The 21,380-nt window shown below is 41.1% G+C and overlaps 1 protein-coding gene across 4 annotated transcripts in view; it reads left to right on the top strand.

The window, feature by feature from the left end:
• The window catches only part of lnpk (lunapark, ER junction formation factor), a 107,250-nt gene that overhangs the window by 55,895 nt on the left and 29,975 nt on the right, over nucleotides 1-21,380 (top strand). For all 4 annotated transcript variants that reach the window (XM_033023900.1, XM_033023902.1, XM_033023901.1 and 1 more), the window contains one exon: nucleotides 13,417-13,500. In XM_033023900.1, coding sequence (XP_032879791.1) covers nucleotides 13,417-13,500 — 84 coding nt within the window. The remainder of the gene's footprint in view (nucleotides 1-13,416; nucleotides 13,501-21,380) is intronic.

Consider the following 21,380-nt stretch of genomic DNA (forward strand, 5'->3'; position numbering starts at 1 on the left):
CACCATCACCCTCTGCTTCCTACCATGAAACCAATTCTTTATCCAGTTAGCTAGCTTTATCTGGATCCCATGAAATCTAATCTCTTGACAGCCTACTGCGCAGAACCACATCAAGGGGTTTGTTGTGGTTCATATAGACACCATCTGTGGCCTTGTCCTCGTCAACCTTCTGTGTTACTTCAAAAAAAATTCAGTCAAAATCATAAGACACGTTCTCCCATGTGCAAAATCATGTTGGGACAAGAAGATGGAAACTGACACGATAGGCCATTTTTATAGTTTACTGTGACATCATATACCACCAGATCTAGTACTGTGAATTAAATATTGGGGTTTTAAAATATGATAGAACAAACTTGAAAGGTGTATTACTTTTGCTCAGCCATTTCCATGCCTCTAACATACCATAAAAAAAGTTTTGGGATCACAGTTAATTCAAGTTTATTTAGTTCCAAACTTAGGATGGAATTAAACTGGGGAGACTAGAGTCAATAAATAAAAAATAAAAAAATGATAATCTGGTTAAATAGTGAACCAATGCAAAATATTAATTAATATGGAGCAGGTCCAATAGCAAAGTGAACAGTTTTGGTTTTTATCCAATCGAATCAGCATATAACTTTTTCTGCTTGCCTTTCTAAAAAAAAAAAAACAACTTAATATCTATGAAGAGAATTATTTTGTTTATTATGACTAGAGCCAGGATGTTTGGGCACTAAAAAACTCTGAAATAGGCAGGCAAAAAGGACATAATAAAATTACGAAAAAGGCACGAAAAAGGCATTTATTGACAAAAAAAAAGGCATGTATTTCTACCACCAAAAATGGTTTAAAATGATAATATGGAGGTATACTACATTAAATGAACAGTTGCCTGGTTGCACATAATTACTAGCATTTTTTTCAAATTATCTGGTGTTAAACTATGCCGTCTGTCAGACAGAATATGCTTCAGTTGTGAAAAATCTCTTTCTACCTCAGCTGAGGTCACTGGTGCATACCCGAAACAAGCTACAGACTCTATATTCATGTCGATATCTTGTGCATCACAACTACCTTTGAGAACTTTGGCTATGTTTTGTATTTCTTCAAAATCTTTGTTAGCTAAAATCACTCTCTCACATTTTCCTTGTATGTCTTTACCTACATCACCAGGAACTTTATGAATATCGTCAGTTACTTTGTTGAAAACCTGCATGTTATTCACTAATGTTTTGCCACGTTTCTCAAGCGAAGTGATAGCTTGTGGGAAGTTTGCAAAATTGGAAGCAATAAACACAAGATCGTAGTGGAGGGCCTTTTTCTGCATGATTTCACTGACGATCCTGACTGCAGCAGATTCTTCTTCTTCAACTCCCAGCTGCGAATCATGTGGCCCAGCCGCCTGCCCCCCCCCCCCACCTGCTCTGGATATAAGCTGTTGAACACGTGATCAAGTCCTGCCGCGCGTTCCGCTGGGCTTCTTGAAGTTCTGCAACATGGCGGCGGTCGTTATCGCAGCGCGGCCGCGGACAAGTGCAGCTGAAAAGTGGCCGTCGCGCCCGACACAGGGAACGACCTCCTTTCCGTCTCCCCGCCCGATCATCTGTCAAGCTGGTGGGTGCGCTTACCTTCGCGGAAGCCACGATCGGCCGGCCCTCCGCTGTTTTTCACCGTCCTCAAATCTGAGCCTAAGGTTTGGCTGATGTTTCTAACAGTTTTATTCTTGTTAGTCATAACGGCCTCTTTGACCTTCACGGGGACAACTTTGGTCCTAATGTTGTTAAACAGCAATAAAAGTTTCCAAAGGAGATGGAAAGACTGGAGGAAAGACTAGGTGATGAGAGCTCTCTTATACCTGCATTAAGGAGGCAATTAAACACACCTGAGCAATTACAAACACCTGTGAAGCCATGGTGCCCTTAAATGGAGGGACTATGTATAAACACAGATGTAATTTCTACATGGTGAAACCAAAATGTATGAAAATGGCCTTTAATAAAATCTGACTTATCTGCTTTGATGTAGTAAGTGCCACCCCATCTGTCTTTTTTGTCTAAATACAGACCTTTCTGCTCTGTATACGGCCCATTAACAGATGTTCTATTACTTTCTCTACATCAATATTAAATTTTGTCAGTTCTTTGGGACATGTATACTCCCCTAAACTAATTCCAATCAGCATAAATTGAAGTAGATTGAACTGAATTTGTTCAGTTTTCAAACAGTTGATTCTGGCCAGTATTCATGCAGGAAGGCGTTTAAGTTTTAATTTGTTAATTTTGCCTTGCCTTACAAGAAAATCGCAGATTTCACTCCACACTGATGCTTTGAGATTAACAGTAAAGCAAATGAGATATTGGCCCTTATATGTCATTAAAGGAAATTTCATTGCTCCTTTTTGCCTTTATTTAGCTTCTGCAATGCTTTGCACCATGCTAATTGCTTCTGCTAATAAATAATCTAAAATCAATGCTGACAGCGGTTAATTGGCACACAGACTTTATTTCTTAAAGCACTCTGCTAATGACCTTCCTTAAATTAATAGCATTAAGTGCTATGAGAAAATAAATCTGAAGAATTGCCTGTCATTTAGTGTCATGTCTAATAACTTTCAATAATGACTGCTGATAGATTTTTGTACATTCCATTATTGAAGTAGGTGCATGTAATTATTCTCCTCATTATATTTAAACAATTAGCAATATTTGGCATTTCTTTGCTATAAAGCTGTTAACTGCAATTAACAGGCTACCAGCTTCAGGAGTATTTTGCTCCTTAACATTTCTCTTGCAGATTCCTGTTAGAAAATAGTTTGCTCGACTGTAGCATTAAGTAGCATCTGCGGGTTTGTATAAATTCTACTATCTGCATTATGTCACTATTTCCACCAATTCATTGGTTTACTTTAGAGATAAAGCGTGGAAACAGGCCCTTTGGCCCACTGAGTCTAGAGCGACCAGTGATCCCTGTACACTAGCACTATCCTGCACACTAGGGACAATTTACAATTCTTACTAAAGCCAATTAAACCACAAGCCTGTATGTCTTTGGGGAATGTGAGAGGAAACCGGAGCTCCCGGAGAATATCCACACGATCACGGGGAGAACGTATAAACTCCGTACAGATAGCACCCGTAATCAGGATTGAACCCAGGTCTCTGGCACTGTAAGGCAGCAACTTTATCTTTGCACCACCGTGCCACCCGAGTTATTTAATTAGCTTATCTTCAACCTCTCAAAGAGTGAGATTAGAAGTAGACGACATTTGAAACTCCATTGCTCCTCCAGAGGTGTTCCATGTGGTAGGGCCCAATTTGAAGCGGCTGATGTTAATCTGTTTTTTCACTGCTGCCTTGTTACTCCCAGCATTGGTATTAAATGCTGGGAGTAACCTGAACGACCCGGGGGCTCGGGAGACTGCGGAGCTGCGGACTATTCACCATCGTGGGGCTGGCTGGCCTCGGAGCGTGGGGAGCGGTGGTGACTCGCTGCTGCGACTCGACTCCTGGGGCTCGGAGGCTCCAGCAACGCAGCCGCAGGTCTGGTGGACTGGGACATCGGGAGCTCGCGGGTCCGGGGGGAGAGAGAGACTGCTTCCCGGAGCTCCCGCAACGCGACTTCTCCAGCCCGTGTCGCGGGGTTGGAACGACCCGGAGCGGGGCCGTACATCGCCCGGCGCGGCTTCATGGCCGTGGGACATTCCAGCGCCCGCCGGGGGCTCCAACACTGTGACTTTTAGACCGGGAGCGGGGCCGTAAATCGCCTGGCACGGCCTAAAATGGCCGTGGGACTTATCATCGCCCGCCTGGGGCTTGGACATCGGGAGAGAAATGGAGAACAGGGGAGAGAAAAGACTCTGCCTTCCATCACAGTAGGTTCACTGTGATGGATGTTTGTGTGAATTAAATTGTGTGTATGTCTGTAGGAAATTGTCTTTGTTTGTATGGCAGTGGAAACGGAATTTCGTTTGAGCCTCACTGAGGCTCAAATGACAATATATTGTATTGTATTGTATTATATCTACCAATTATTCTTCTCCGTTCCTTGGCCCACCAATCACCTTTAGCTTCTTTCCCACTGCTCCTTCGCCCCTCTTTTCTCTTGCTATCTCCCTCTCCACTCTCAGTAATGGATGCAGAGTTTTGACTCCAAATGTTGGTAATTCCTATCTTCTCCACTGATGCTGTTTAACCCATTGAGTTTCTCCAGTTGTTTATTTGTTGCATCAGATTGCAGCCTCTGCAGTTCTTTGCATCTCCTTGATATTAAATCAAGGGCAGATCACTATGTATGATCACTGTCTAAAAATTGGAAATTAAGCACTATTTGATCCCATAAACCTATGATGATTAGGTTTAACAATGTTGATTGCAAGTCAAACTTTGGCATGGATACAGGGGATTAGTCTATAGGATCTTTTATTTCTAACTTAAGGGTCAGACTGAGACACTTCCACATCTCAATTGAAAAATGACATATCTGGCTTTGCAGCACTCCTCACGAGTAATTTGAAGTTTTAGCCACCCAAAAAAAGAATCTAGAGTCGTCATTAAACCCAATTTTGTGATTTGGAGGCAACGATGCTATCATTAGAACGTGAAGTGGCACGTGGAATCTGAAATTGCAAGGATTGAAGCCAGTTGTTGAGACTGGAACCACTGAAGGGGAAAAAGGCTGATATTGGTTTGGGGAACTAGCAAAAGTTGCTGAATCGTACACCCATTATATACTTTTTCTGCATTGCTTTACGATCATATTTCACTGGACTGGAGAGCGGCATCTTCGGCCTGGATCGATCGCCTCAGTGCAGAGGGAGAACAAGGAGGGAAGAGACAGAGACTAAGACTTTTGCCTCCATCACAGTGAGGAGGTGCTTGGTGAACTCACTGTGGTGGATGTTAATTTGTGTTTATTGTATGTTTTGTTATTTATTGTTACGGTGTATGACTGCAGGCAACGTAATTTTGTTCAAACCGAAAGGTCTGAATGACAATAAAGGAATCAAAGGAATCAAAATATTTCACTGTGGTTTCAAGTTTTAACTAATCAGAATCAAGAGGCAATTAAAAGCAAGGTAAACAGCTAGGTAAAATAACACTGAGAAAGTGTTGAGGTCCTATCAGGAGAACCAATGGCATTGCAGGAGAACCAACCAACAAAAAATGTAAATGATGCTTAAAAGAAAAGGACCATCTGCCTGACTTTTCAACTTTAGAGATACAATGTGGAAACAGGTCCTTCAGCCCATCGAATCTGCACTGACCAGTGATCACCCCGTACGCTAGCACTATTCTACACACTAGGGATAATTCACAATCTTTTTCGAAGCCAATTAACGTTAAAACCTGTATGTCTTTGGAGTGTGGGAGGATACTGGTGCAACCAGAGAAACCCACACGGTCACGGGAAGAACGTGCAAATTCCAACCTGCTGAGCATTTCCAACATTTTCTATAATTTTTGGGGTGTGGGGGGTGAATGTAATAAAAATTGGAAGAGAATATCCAGCAGTTTTCCTTATTTCAAATACTTGAAATTTAAGGAACAAAGATTTTACAGAAAATATATATGGCACTTTTGTCAATGATATTTGAAAATACAGATGCAATGGAGACATCTGGTATTTGGTCAGTTTATTTAATATATGTTTAATGTTACATTTTAATCTTTGATTTGAGATTTTCATTTCTAAAACTATTGTTGGAATCAATCATATGGTCAATGTTTGTATTATTTATATTTTCTATAAAATCGCCGATCAAAGCTATTGACAGAGAATTGAAATAGTTGTCAGTCCCATCCTAATGTTTTTTTTTAATTTTCCTGTAACCATTTCTGTGTCACGTACCCATGACTCCAGTGCTCCCCCTCCCCCCCACCTCCCCAAATTCTCATAGCACACCAGCTGGTTAACCTACCATCTAACATGCCTTTTGTGATGTGGGAGGAAGCACACATTGTCACAGGGGAGAACATGCAAATTCCACACAGACATCACCCTGGTCTGGAATTGAACCAAGGCACCTGGAACTTTGTGAAGCAGCACAAACCGATTAGCCGCCATCATGCCCCATTTGTAAAACAGTACCTTGCAGTCAAGTTATTATTTTTTTTTTTAAACTTTAATCTTGCATTTAATCTAATACTAAATCTTCCATAGGCTTGTTCTCTGTGTTCCAAAACATATTTTTCGTAGTGTGGTTAGCATTAAAACAATGGCAGTTGCTGTTGACTTCTATGAAAGTATAAAAGACTCGATGAATGCTGTGGAATGTTTTTCCCTGTTTCTAGCCACAATTGCTATGTAATGATTTCTCGTTGGGCATCTCTGTGTACCAGCAAGATTGTTGCTAAATTGGTCAAACAGCCAATCATAAAGATGCAGCCAATCATAAAGATGCAAAGAAGAAATACGGCCCAGTTTGTTTAACAAAAATCTACAAAAACCTAAATAAAACTTGGAACACAGTCATGGATTAAAGTAGAAAATTGAATATTATAGATGATTTGGCCGTAATACAGTACGGAAACAGGCCCTTTGGCCCAACTTTCCCATGCTGAACAAGATGCCCCATCTATGCTAGTCCCACCTGCCTCCTTTTGGCACATATCACTCCAAACCTTTCCTATCCATGTACCTGTCCAAATGTACTTTAAATTGTCTCTTCTGGCAGCTCGTTTCATACACCGACCACCCTCAGTGTGAAAAAAACCCTCATGTTCCTATTACTTTTTTCCACTCTCTCCATAACCTTTGTCCTCTGGTTTTTGAAAATGTTATTTATATTTCTTTAACTTTCAACAATTTGAAATAACTATTCTACTATTCACATTTGTATGCTTAGTTTTTTTGAGGAGAGGAGGTTTTTTAATAACAATGTTTAAAATATTTTGGTACAAAAATAAGGCAAACTATTTTCTGCTATTTAAAAGGAAAATGCTCAACCAATTGGAGTTAACTTAAATTGGTAATGATTGCTGATTGCCTTGACAAATACACCAACTGTAAGCCTTATGACTAGAGCCAGGATTTTGCCATAAATACATGTGCCATTTCATGCCTTTAGATGATTTCACCAGCATAATGCCTTTTTCTCGATCGAGTGCCCAAATCAGCCTTTTTTTGCCGTTTTGTTAAAAGGTTGTGCTATTTTCTCTAGTTGTACCGTGATTATAATAACGTTTTCTATGTTAACACGTTAATATTGATTTTAGCTAACAAAGATCTTGAAGAAATACAAAACATAGCTAAAGTTCTCAAAGGTAGTTGTAATGCACAAGATATCGACATGAATATAGAGTCTAACTTGTTTCGGGTATGCACCAGTGACCTCAGCTGAGGTAGAAAGAAGTTTTTCACAACTGAAGCATATTATGTCTGACAGGCACCAGATAATTTGAAAAAAATGCTAGTAATTATGTGCAACCAGGCAACTTTGGTCATTTAAAGTAGTATACCTTTATATTATCATTTTTAACCATATTTTGGTGGTGGAAATAAATGCCCTTTCATGCCTTTTTTTTGTCGTCAATAAATGCCTTTTTCGTGCCTTTTTTGTAATTTTATTCTGCCTTTTTGCCTGCCTATTTCAGTGTTTTTTTTGGTGCCTAAACATCCTGGCTCTACTTATGACAGAGTACACGATCCAGCAACTTCTCGATTTCTGCACTTCGCTGCACACCAGTGCCAGAAGATGATTTTGCTTTCAGTTTGATGAATGATGAGGGTTTCACTTTCATTATCAATTGAAAATTGATTTTACTTCTTTACATGTAGAGCCAGGATGTTTAGGGACTAAAAAACTATGAAATAGGCAGGCAAAAAGGCATAATAAAATTACAAAAAAGGCACGAAAAAGGCATTTATTGACGTGGCCTGTATTTCCATCACCAAAATATAGTTATAAATGATAATATAAATGTATACTACATTAAATGACCAAAGTTGCCTGGTTGCACAAAATTACTAGCATTTTTTTCAAATTATCTGGTGTTAAACTATGCCGTCTGTCAGACAGAATATTCTTCAGTTGTGAGAAACCTCTTCCAATTCAGCTGAGGTCACTGGTGCATACCTGAAACAAACTACAGACTATATTCATGTCGATATCTTGCGCATAACAACTACCTTTGAGAACTTTCGCTGTGTTTTGTATTTCTTCAAGATCTTTGTTAGCTAAAATCACTCTTTCACATTTTCCTTGTATGTCTTTACCTACATCAGCAGGAACATTACAGATATCATCAGTTCCTTTGTTGAAAACCTGCAAGTTATTCACTAATGTTTAGCCACGTTTCTGAAGGGAAATTATAGCTTGTGGGACGTTTGCAAAATTGGAAGCAATAAACACAAGATCGCGGTGGAGAGACTTTTTTTGTGAGCATCATTTCACTGACGATCCTGACTGCAGCAGATTCTTCTTCTTCAAAACAGTTAACGATTTATTTTATCTTTTCAAAATTTGCATCATAGTAGAGTACAGCAGAGAGCCATGTACCCCACATAGTCAAAACAGGCTGAGGAAGTAGCGGTATCTCGGGTCCCATTTCCTTGAACAACTGCACACGTGACAGTACTTTGAGGAAGATTTTCTTGTCGTTGGAAACTAGGCGATCGACATTTGGAAACAAGCTACGTATGTGCTTGGCAATTCTACGACGTCCTTGAGCTAAGCATGTCAAATGCAACAGTTTGGGGAATAAAACTTTAAGCTTTTTTCATATACGGAGCTGCATCAGTCACAAACAGAAGAACATTCTCCTGTTTTATACCTTCTGGCCAAAGTACAGCAAGTGAAGATGTAAACAACTGAGCAATAGTTGAGCTGTTTGACTTCTCCAATATTTCTGATGTCAACAAATACTCCTTTGATGGTTGACCTGCCTCCAGTGTACCGATGACCACATTGGCAACATATCTCCCCACATCATCGGTTGTCTCGTCTATTGAGATCCATATTTTGTTGCATGCAACTTCATCTTTAATTTTCTTCACAACAATGTTGAAGTTGCTGTCAACTTAATTTTTCCGTAATTATGACTCGCTTGGCATGTGTTCCTCTGTGTATTTCTCTAAAAACCTCAGAGATTTGTTTTCTAATTTCCACAGTGGAATTCCAGCATCACTGAATGCCTTGCACAGATCACTCAAACTCAAATTTGCGACTGGAGCCAGAGTAAATGTAGTGAGGAGACAAGACTGGGTATTTTGCTTGGGTAGTCTACACCCCAGCGGTATCAACATTGACCTCTAATTTTAGATAGCCCTTGTCTTCTCCCTCCTCCCCCTCCCCCTTCCCAGCTCTCCTTCTAGTCCTACTGTCTCCGCCTTTTCCTTTCTTTCCCCCCCCCAGGCATCACTCAACAAATGCTGGAGAAACTCAGCGGGTGAGGCAGCATCTATGGAGAGAAGGAATACGCGACGTTTCGGGTCGAGAACCTTCTTCAGAAGGGTCTCGACCCGAAACGTCGCCTATTTCTTCTCATTAGATGCTGCCTCACCCGCTGAGTTTCTCCAGCAATTTATGTCTACCGTTGATTTTTCCAGCATCTGCAGTTCTTTCTTAAATGGATCTTGGAGAAGTCTGAAACAGCGGGCAGCGGCAATGAATGACCAACGGTGGCGCCCCCGGTTTCGCCCCGGTGGTGGAAGTTTTCTTGTAAGTTATACTATGTTAACACGTTAATAATAACATTAATATTAACGTGTTAACTTAGAAAACGTCATTGTAATCACAGTACAACTAGAGAAAATAGCACGACTTTTAGCAAAACGGCAAAAAAAGGCTGATTTAGGCACTTGATTGTGAAAAAGGCATTATCCTGGTGAAATCATCAAAAAAGGCATGAAAAGGCACATATGGCATTAATGACAAAATCCTGGCTCTATTTATACGTTATGGTTTTCCAGCTGTGAACATTTGAGGCTTCTCTTTATGTCCATGGATTCTGCTAAATTCTTCCCTCGTCTCTATATGCTGTATATCTTGTGCTGTTCCTTTGTTCCATCTGTTGTTTCCAGTGCTTAATCGCCCTTGAGGAAATGTTTTTGTTCTGCTTCCACTATTGTGTCCTTCAACAATATTGCTACTCTTATCAATTAACTTTTCAATCATTTCACCACAGTCTGTTATATTTTGCTTCATATAGTTTCATTTTTGTACGGAACTCAACTTTGGGAGTATATCCATGTCACTGATTGCATTTACTGTTATTCTTTTGTCTTTTAATTTTTTTTAAAGTGTTAATTAGTTGCAATTTAATAGCATAAATTGTGCTGGATGATAGCTAGTAGTTCTAAAGGAAAACTTGGCATATCTGCTATGGAAATATTTTTTAAATTCATAATCTTTGGGCAGCAGAATTGTTGAAAGCTGCTCAACTTTCGTTACACCCACGACTGTATGGCTTAGCACAGCTGCAACACTACATAAAAAATTGCCGTGATACCACGGTTATTGGCAGAATCATCTGGTGCTGTGTACAGGAGAGAAATATAACGTTGTTGTTGAGTGATGCTGCAACGACTACATTGTCAATAGACCAAGTCTGAAGAAGGAGCCCGACCTGAAACGTCACATATTCCTATTTTCTAGAGATGCTGCCTGACCTGCTGGGTTACTTCAGCACTTTGTACCTTTTTTTAAATCCCCCATTGACTTCAGAGAGGGGAGATTGGGATACCAGAGCTGCCAAGTAGTACGGATTTTCAGTATTTTGTACGGAAATACGATTAGAATACGGATGTACGATTTTTTTGTTGTTAAATACGGATTTTAAATACAGAGTTCAGTCAGTCTGAAGAAGGGTCTCGATCAGAAAAGTCAACTATTCCTTCTCTCCATAGTCGCTGCCTGTCCCGCTCCAGGTTTAAACAGAGCGCTGTCAGTTTAACGTGTGGGAATTTAAGCAAAGCGCTGTGGGTTCTAAATATAGCGCTACCGGCTGGAGCGCCATGGGCTTTACACATAGCCCTATGGCCACATCGCTATGGTTCACAGACTGTTCAGGAAAATTCTCGTATAACAATAAGTCTTTGGAATTATCTTTCTCAGTGGAAGTTGAGCCATTGATTATTTTTCAGGCAGTGGTAGAATTCTGGATAAGCCTAATGGTGAAAGGTTACCAGTGGGATTGTAATTACATTGGGATTGGCCTTGATTTTACAGAACGGCGGGTGGGCTCAAGGGGGAGAGAGGGAGGGGTGGAGAGATGGAGGGGAGAGGGGAGGGAGAAGGAGGGAGAAGGAGGGAGGGAATAAGAGAGGGGGGGAATAAGAGAGGGAGGGTGAAAGGAAGGAAGAGGAGGGAGGGAGGGAGAGAGGGAGGGATGGAGAGGAAGGCTTCCAAAATGGCTTCTACATCATCTGGTGCTAAAAGCAGGAAGCAGTCGTTCAAGCAGCAGTATACAAAGAGATAGCATTGATTGCACTGTCAAATAAGGTGCGTAGAATGCATGTTAATTGGTAGCAAAGTTATGCATTCTTGTACTCTTACATGGGTATGACCGCACATTTTAAAAAAACACTTTTTTTCGGTTAAATGGCACTGTGTAAAAATATAGATTTTCTCAGCAAAATACTGATTTTCAGGTACTAGAATACTGAAATGTTCTGACAAAACTTGGTAGCTCTGCATGCGGCAGTCTTTATCAGTGGTTCGGGGATGGGGAGAGTTAGCAGATTCTAATTCTTGGGCATTAACTTTTATCCAAAGCACACAACCGAGTTGTGGGCTAGGTTCCAAAGTTATTTACTAGGCTGTAAACTTGGTGTTGAGTTTGAGGTCTAGGTCTTTGAACAGTCTGACTCAAAGAGATGGCTCTCGAAATATGGAAGAGTGATCTACATCTTCCAGAGTCACATAATTAATCCTAATTATTGTGGGGCTGGTAGGTAAAGAGCCTTTATTACTGACCACGTAGTGCAAGTCCTTTCATTCGTATGTTTCAATGAATGAATTAACGATGGTTTGGAGCTTTGTGTCTGAATGCAGGCGCTTTATGTTTGCTGTAAGTCAGTGTTGGGGAGGGGGTGATCTTGGTGTGAAATGTTAGGACCAAAGGTTAATCATTTTCCCATTTATGCTATAAAATAACTCCACTCCATCAAGGAACTCATTGAAGGTTGCTGCAGTAATGCAGTCAGGCAGATTGAGAGGAGAGTTGGTGCAATGACATATTCTTGTTTGATCCCAGTCAGCAATGGGATTTAATGAATGCCTTGGTGAGGATCATCACTCGCATGTCATTGTGAAACAGATATGGAATGGTGAAGAACAATCATTTTCATGTTCTTGTAATATTTTTGTTTCTGAAAGTCTGTTTACTTTGGTGCTATTCTTGCATATTTTCAGGAGAATTGTACAAAAGTTTCAAATTGGCCTGTTAAAGATAGTTAAGTAAATTTGAACATGGAAAATGGAACAGTATAGCACAGGAACAGGCCCACAATGTTAGTGCCAAACATGATGCAAAGTTAAACTGATCTTGTATGCCTTATCCCTCTATTCCCAGCATTTCCATGTGCCTATCCAAAAGCCTTTTAAGCGCCACTATCATATCTGCCTCTACCACTACCACCTCTGGCAATGCGTTCCTGGCCCCAACCACCGTCTTTAAAAAAAACAAAAAATACTTGCCCCGCACATGTCCATCAAACTTTCCCACTCTCACCTTCTAGCTATGCCGCCTAGTGTTGAACATTTATAGCTTGGGAAAAATGATCTGAATATCTACCCTAAGCCTCTCATAATTGTATATACTTCTATCAAGTCTCCCTTCAACCTCTAATGTTCCAAAGAAAACAATCAGTCTATCCAATCTCTCCTTGTAGCTAAATTATTTAAGAGAGAGTTAGATTTAGTGCTTAGGGCTAAAGGAATCAAGGGATATGGGAGGAAAAGCAGGATTTTAGATGAATGGCCTACTCCTGCACTTATTTTTTCTATGTTTCTAATCCAGGCAGTATTCTGGAATGTATATCTTTACGACTTATTCTGTTGCTTTCATTGGAAACAATTGCAATGTCAATTTAATACGTACTAATTAATTTATAAGGTCCTCGACTGAGTTTCACATCTCCGTCAGAATGGATTTGAAAACAAATTTGGATAGAGCAACAGATGAAATCTTTGCCACTACTTTTCTATTTGTATCAAGTGCATAAAGGCTGCAGTAATGTCCTTGTTCAACAAATTCTGCTTGACTCAGCTTCTCACTGAATATAGTTGCTGTTGGTTTAAAAAGACAATTCTGGGAAGTACCAACACCAATGTATGGCTTTCTACACCATTTATAACGTAGTAACCATGGGAAGGTTTCCAATGAAGACCATGGAAATAATCTTTTGACCTTGAATCTTGTCATTTCCAGTCTGTCGGCTATAGATATTTTATGATTATGTACTCATGTGTTTCTCATATGTGTTTCCAAACAGCTTGAAGAGGTCATGGAAAAGGAGACATACAAGAGTGCCAAACTAATTTTGGAGCGATTTGACCCAGAATCCAAGAAAGCTAAAGTAAGTCTCTAAACTAGAGAATTGGAAAGAAAAATGCATTTTATCTTCAGGACTTTTTGTTTAGCAAGTTGCAAATAATGGTTTAATGCTCTGATCATTTTGCATTCAATAAATTTATTGTAATTAAAGTGCAATCAAATATCTATTAAAATGAATTGATGTGAAAAATTGGAACGTTTATGAAACTTAAAATTTCCAAACAGTTTCACAGTAGGGATTTTCTGTTTCTTCTCTTTAGTCAGAGGATGGTGAATCTGTGGAATTCATTGCCACAGAAGGCTGTGGAGGCCAAGTCAATGGATATTTTTAAGGTAGAGATAGATCGTTTCTTGATTAGTATGAGTGTCAGGGGTTATGGGGAGAAGGCAGGAGAATGGAGTTAAGAAGGAAAGATAGATCAGCCATGATTGAATGATGGCGTAGACTTGATGGGCCGAGTGGCTTAATTCTGCACCTATCACATGAATGTATTCCTCTATTCCTCTTTTTGAAGACTGGTGCTACTTTGGGTACTTCTACAGCATAATTTGTATGCTTAAATCAGCTGAAATAATTCTAGTCAAAACATGTGCTGTATCCATCTGTTGGAACTGCAGTTGCTGGTTTACACAAAAAAAAAATCAAAATGCTGGAGTAACTCAGCGGTCCGACAGCATCTCTGGAGAACATGGATATGTGACATTTTGGGTTTGGACCCTTCTTCAGACTGGTCAAGTACATCTGGATTTCTCCAGAATAACAGCTTAAAAGGTTTATCAACATTTCATTTTCTATCCTCTATATATGTTGCTAATGATGAGTGTGGTGACTGGGTTGACACTAATCGGGCAGCTTTGTCCTGGAAGATGTCATGATGCTTGATGTGGTTTGAGGTGTACTCATCTAGGCAAATGGAGATTATTCCATCTGAAGAATGTCACCCATTCCTTCTCTCCAGAGATGCTGCCTGTCCCGCTGAGTTACTCCAGCATTTTGTGCCTACCTTATTCCATCGGAATCAAGTGGGGGAAAGTGGGATAGCAAAAGGTAAATCAATTGTGATGGAAATCAAAGTGTTTGTGGTTAATGCAATTGACCTCCAAATGTACAGGTAGTTCTGCGATAATGTGTTTCCACAATATGCGGGGGGAGCGGTGTCACAGGGGAGGGCTGGTCCCCGAATGCAGTATTCTACCACTCACCCATAGGTCCCAACTGGACGCTCTCTGAGAAAGCGGTTTTGGCTTTTTGAAACTTTAAATCATGAAACACTTTGGAAATATAGGTTGGAATGTGACGGGAAGATGTATATCGCTTCGACGGGAAAAATGTGAGTAGAGTATGTGAAAATGGGAAGGCTGTGGCGTAACGTTTGGAAGAAGATAGGAAAGGGCAGAGCAGAGTGACACATTGCCAGCACAAACAAAGAGTTTTAGTAATTATAGATAATAATGCAATCGAGAAACTATTAGTATTACATGGGCCAAATTGGTTATAAAGTGACTTAGATCAGGAACTAGAGAACCACGTAAAAGTTACTTTGGAAATTGACAAGCAGAAAAATACCATCTTGAGTTTAAACAGTATAGGAGGAAAAACTGTTACCATGTATCGTCCCCACAATAATCATCCACCATTGTCTCTTACGAACACGACTGCTACTTTAAATGCCAGTGGCCATTGGAATGGACAAGCTGTAAAGACATTTATTTTTGAAAATCCTATGGAAAAATTATTAGAAAGTTCTAAGCAGAGCTAAGGAAAGGTAACTGAAATTCCTGTTGCCATACATAAGCTTCCAATGAATGTTGACACATTCACCAAGTTATTCCAAGTGGGGTACTCAGTGATGATAACACCATTGAGCCTCAGTGGTAGACGGTTAGACTCCTTACACTGGTATGAGTGCTGCATGCCGATTATTATCCCGCAAATGATTAGTGATGTGATTTGATGGTGGTGCAGGCGTCACATGTTGGAAGGTTGTAGTTTTCCACCTTTCTTCTTAAAGAAGGGCATACAGATCCGCCAAAGTTTATATATTGTCAATATATCGACATGAAGGTACATGTTGCTTCATTGAGTAATCTCAAAGGGAACTGAAAATTATAGTCATCAGCAGACATCTTTTTTTTTTTTGTTTCCAAGAGCACTTGCTGAATATCTTAAATCAGAGTTGGAATGCGGTTGTGGTGGATGTCCTCTGACAAACATGACCATCTTCCTTTGTGCCAGGTATAATCGAGCCACTGGTCAATGCTCTCTGCATGCATTATGTTAAAATTTTTGTTTAATTTTGCTGAATCTGCAAAATTCCCAAAGTTGGTCACATCTTCATCAGTTGTTTTTGTAGAATTGTTGTTCGGTTGGATTTCTGGTATTTTTATTAACCGCTTAGGTGCAAGATACAACTGGTGTACAATTTTGGAAGTTTATGGGTTTTCCTTCCCAATTTTCCCTTGTTTCTTCATATATATTACGTATGTAATTACCCACATCCTTTCTTACTTCGGTGTCAATTGGGTTCTGTAGACCATCATCAGGCCGAGAAACCTCCCCAACCCATGTTTCAGAATTAGGCACAGTTGTTCCATGAACTTGGCTTTGTTCCACTCAAGATACAGTCCTCTAACTCTTGTTATTGAATATGGTGTACTGTATTTTGGTGATCTAGGATGATTTATGTGTGCAAAATCTACACCATGCTCCAATTTGATCATGGCTGTGTTTACTTTTTCTAAACCTGTAATTCTGCTTAAAAACTAATTTCTGCTTCGATCACTTTGACTATCTTGAACTGTTTTTCCTTTAATTGAAAATGAAAACTGGTTGCTATCTGTCTGAATGGTGGGGGTTGGGGTTTTGTAGGGAAAAGTAATCCGTTAATTGACAAAGATTGGGTCATTTTTGTTTTGTGCACTTGTATGCCAGTTGTACAAATATTAAGCAAAGATATTCACTGTGGCACAGCCCCTGGAAATCCTTTTAAATCTGGAATTTGACAATGCAAATATAGATGGCTAATCAAATGGAATTAGACATATTAGACTGCATTAATAGTTGTGTGGGAACCAAAATACATTGAACTTGAATTTAATTTATGCAACTACTGAACCAGCTGTAGAGACGTGTAATGAAATTGGAAATATTAGACATTGGAAATAAAAGCAGTTTGTGTTGAAATTGCACAACAAGGCGAGGATATCTTTAAGCTGGTAGAGCACATTCTCAGAGGGGATGGTGACCAGCCAGATGTGGTGGTCCATTTTGGTCCCAATGACATGGGTAGGATGGGTGAAGAGGTCCTGCAAAGAGAAATGAAGGAGTTGGGTAGTAGGTTTAAAAAAAAAAACAGAATTCCAGCATTGTGATTACTACCTGTGCCATGTGCTAGTGAAGCAACAAATAGAAAGAGAGTGCAACTGAATACATGGCGAAGGAACTAGTACAGGAGGGAGGGCTTCAGATATGAATCACAGGGCCCCATTTTAGGACAGGTGGAACGTATAGAGTCATAGATTCTTACAGCATAGATTCTTCGACCCAACATGTCCCATCTATACTTGTCTCGCCTGCCTGCGTTTGCCCAATATCCCTCATGGATAGGACAGAAACCTGTTCTATCCATGTACCTGTCTAAATGTTTCTTAAATGTTGCGATCGTACCTGCCTCAACTATCTCCTCCGGCAGCTCATTCCATACACCCACCACTCTTTGTGTGAAAAAATTACCCCTCGGGTTCCTATTAAATATTTGCCCTCTTACCTAAAATCTATGGACCTCGTTTCCCCTACTCTGGGCTAAAGACTCTGTGTGTCTACCTGATCTATTTCTCTCTGGATCTTGTACACCTCTATAAGGTCACTCTCTTGTACAAGAGAGATTGGTTGAACCTAAACTGGAGGAGAAGCAATATCCCCACAGGGAGGTTTGTTAGTGCATGTTAGGGAATGTTTAAACCAGGGAAGCAAAGCAACAGATGAGCAAGTGGAGAGACTAATGGCAAAGTAGGGGGTATGACAAATTAAGTTTCAAGCGAGGACAGGCGGGGAGAGGTGAATGAACAGGTTGAGCTGATCGGCTGAAGTGTGTTATTTCACCATCAGGAGTATTATGGATAAAGCAGATGAACTTTGACCCTGGATCAGTGCACAGAGCTCTGATGTTGTGGCCATTATGAAGAATTGGTTGGGAGAGGGACAGGACTCGTAGCTCTAAGTTCCAGGGTTTTATAAGTGGTAGAGAGGTAGAGGAGCTGCATTACTAATCAGGGAGAAGATCGAGGCGGCACTCGGAGAGGACACACTGGAGGGTTCATCCACTGAGGCAATATGGGTGGAGCTCAAAATAAGAAAGGTGCACTCTAATGGGATTAATTGTAGACCTCCCAAGAACCAATGGGGGATAGAAGGACAGACAGATTACAGAAAGATATAAAATCAATAGGGTTTTCATAGTGGGTGACTTTGAATTTCACAATATTGAGTGGGACTGCCTTAGTGGAAGAGACTTAGATGGGTCAGAACTTGTTTGGATGAACAAGATTGGAAATTTGGTCAAAAAGAAAAAGGAATCATACGCAATGTTTAGAAAGATCAAATCAGACAGGGTCTTTGGGGAATATAAAGGAAGCAGGAAGGAACTCGAGCCGGGAGTTATGGGGTCAGAAAGAGCCATGAAATGTCATTAGCAAGAGAAGTAAAGGGAATCTCGAGGTTTTTTATATGTACATTAAAAAATAAGAGGTCAACTGGCGAGAAGGCAGAACCATTCAAGTGTAAAGGAAGACATTTATGCTTGAAGTGAGAGGATGGAGGTGGGGTACTAAAGAAGCTCTCTGCATCGATATTCACCAAGGTATAGGATGTAAATGACAGTGAGATCAGTGTAGGGTGCATTGATATCCAAGGGCAGTTTGAGATCAAGAAGATGTCACATTTTGGTATCATGAAGAACGTTGAGCTAGATAAATCCCCAGGAGCTGATGGGATCTATCTTTGGGTACCAAGAGGCAAGAGAGGAGATTGCAGGGGCTTTGATGATGATTTGTATGTCCATTCTATCCACAGGCGAGAACCCAGAGGACTGGAGAATAACTAATGTTGTTCCCTGGTTTAAGAAGGGAAGCAGGGATAAGCAAGGTGATTATAGGTTTGTCAGTCTCACATCAAAGGTAGGGAAGCTATTGAAGAGGATTCTTAGAATAGAAAATAGGTGCAGGAGGAGGCCATTCGGCCCTTTGAGACAGCACCGCCATTCATTGTGATCATGGCTGATCGTCCCCAATCAATAACCCGTGCCTGCCTTCTCCCCATATCCATTGATTCCACTAGCCCTTGGAGCTCTAATTATCTCTTAAATCCATCCAGTGATTTGGCCACCACTGCCCTCTGTGGCAGGGAATTTTACAAATTCACAACTCTATGGGTGAAAAAGTTTTTTCTCACCTCAGTCTTAAATGGCCTCCCCTTTATTCTAAGAATGTGGCCCCTGGTTTAGGACTCGCCCAACATTGAGAACATTTTTCCTGCATCTAGCTTGTCCAGTCCTTTTATAATTTTATGTTTCTATAAGATCCTCCCTCATCCTTCTAAACTCCAGTGAATACAAGCCTAGTCTTTTCAATCTTTCCTCATATGACGGTCCCGCCATCCCAGGGATCAATCTTGTGAACCTACGCTGCACTGGCTCAATCACAAGGATGTCCTTCCTCAAATTAGGAAACCAAAACTGTACACAATACTCCAGATGTGGTCTTACCAGAGCCCTATACAACTGCAGAAGAACCTCTCTACTCCTATACTGAAATCCTCTTGTTATGAAGGCCAACATTCCATTAGCTTTCTTCACTGCCTGCTGTACCTGCACGGCAACTTTCAGTGACCGGTGTACAAAGACACCCAGGTCTCGCTGTACCTCTCCCTTACCTAACCTAACCCCATTGAGATAATAATCTGCCCCCTTGTTTTTGCCACCAAAGTGGATAACCTCACATTTATCTATATTATATTGCATCTGCCACGCATCTGCCCATTCACTCAACCTGTCCAGGTCACCCTGCAACCTCCTAACATCCTCCTCACAGTTCACACTGCCACCCAGCTTTGTGTCATCCGCAAACTTGCTAGTGCTGCTCCTAATTCCATCTTCCAAATCATTAATATATATGGTAAACAGTAGCGGCCCCAATACAGAGCCTTGCGGCACTCCACTCGCCACTGCCTGCCATTCTGAAAAGGACCCGTTCACTCTTACTCTTTGCTTTCTGTCTGTCAAACAATTTTCTATCCACGTCAACACCCTACCCCCAATACCACGTGCTCTAATTTTAGTCACCAGTCTCCTGTGCAGGACCTTATCAAAGGCTTTCTGAAAGTCTAGATACACTGCATCCACTGGCTCCCCTTCATCCATTTTACTTGCACATCCTCAAAAAATTCCAGAAGATTAGTCAAGCATGATTTTCCTTTCATAAATCCATGTTGATTTGGACTAATCCTTTTACTGCTATCCAAATGCCCCATTATTACCTCTTTAATAATTGACTCCAGCGTCTTTCCCACCACCGAAGTCAGGCTAACTGGTCTGTAATTCCCCGTTTTCTCTCTCGCTCCTTTCTTGAAAAGTGGGATAAATTCCTTACGCATCTCATCATTCACATCGATCCCTATTACACTTGGCCATACTCTCCTATCCCTTTGTGAGCTTTCTTTCCCGTTAATTCTGGGGTCATTAACTATCCCTTTACTCCCTTTCCCTTTAACTCCGTCCTTGACTATCCCATTTGACACCCCCCCTCCACCCCCCTTATTTAGTTTAAAACCACCTGTGTCGCCTGTTAAGGTGCAATCCGTCCCTTTTGTACAGCTCCCCCTTACTCCAAAACAGATCCCAGTGGTGACGTTTCGGGTCAGGAGCCTTAGTTTTGGCATGGCTTTGTGTGGGGCTGGTCATGTTTTAAAAACTTGAAAATGATTTAAACTTGAAAAATCTTTTAGATGTTTTTTGAGGAAGTGACAAAGCTGATTGAGGATAGAGTGATTGATGTTGTCATGGATTTTAGGAAGGTGTTTGATGAAGTTCCCTTGTATTGTATTCAAATTTATTGTCATTGTCTCAATTAGAGACAACAAAATGAATTTCCCTTTACAGTCAGTATCATAAAAATAAATAAATAATAAATAATAAAACATATTAAAAATAAAATAGAATAAAAAAAAAAAAAAGCACAAACACAGAAAGTCCACGACACAACATTACACAATGGCACCAAGGTGAGGAAGGCACCATAGTCCAGCCAGCCTCCCCTCCGATCTTCCCAGATGTTCATCCCTGGTCGGGGCCTTCCGAGCACCTGCAGTTGCCACCCCGGGCGGCCCAATGCTCAAGCCCTCTCACCGGGCTGATGGAATGCCGACGCCGAACCCCGACGGTGAAAATCCTCCTCAGCTGCCCGGACCTCCCAATCAGCCGCCTCCCACCGGAGTCCGCAGGCCGAGCCGGGCAGAGTCGCAGGACCCCACGATGTTTGTCAGCGCCGCCCGCGTTGGGAGCTCCGCGAACCACAGCTCCAGGATGTCGGTGCCGCAGGCCCAGCACTCCGGGCTCGAGACGGCGATCCCCGGTAAGGCTTCGCCAGCCCCGCGATGTATCAGCGCTGTCCCGCCGCTGCTGGAGCTCTGGTTGGTCCAGGCAGGAAAGGCCGCGCCAATCCAGTAGGTAGGCCGCTGGGGGGGGCGAGGACGCGACTCGAATAATAGTCGCGCCCTCTCCAGGGAGTGACTGAAGGACGGTATCCCCCTTACCGTACCCTCTTCCCCCACATTAAAACATTAAAAAAAACATAAAAAACACACTTCAACATAACAAAAAAACCGAAAAAACAAAAAGATACCGGGCT

This window comes from Amblyraja radiata, chromosome 7 (genome assembly GCF_010909765.2).
Source record: "Amblyraja radiata isolate CabotCenter1 chromosome 7, sAmbRad1.1.pri, whole genome shotgun sequence".
Classification (NCBI taxonomy): Eukaryota; Metazoa; Chordata; class Chondrichthyes; order Rajiformes; family Rajidae; genus Amblyraja; species Amblyraja radiata.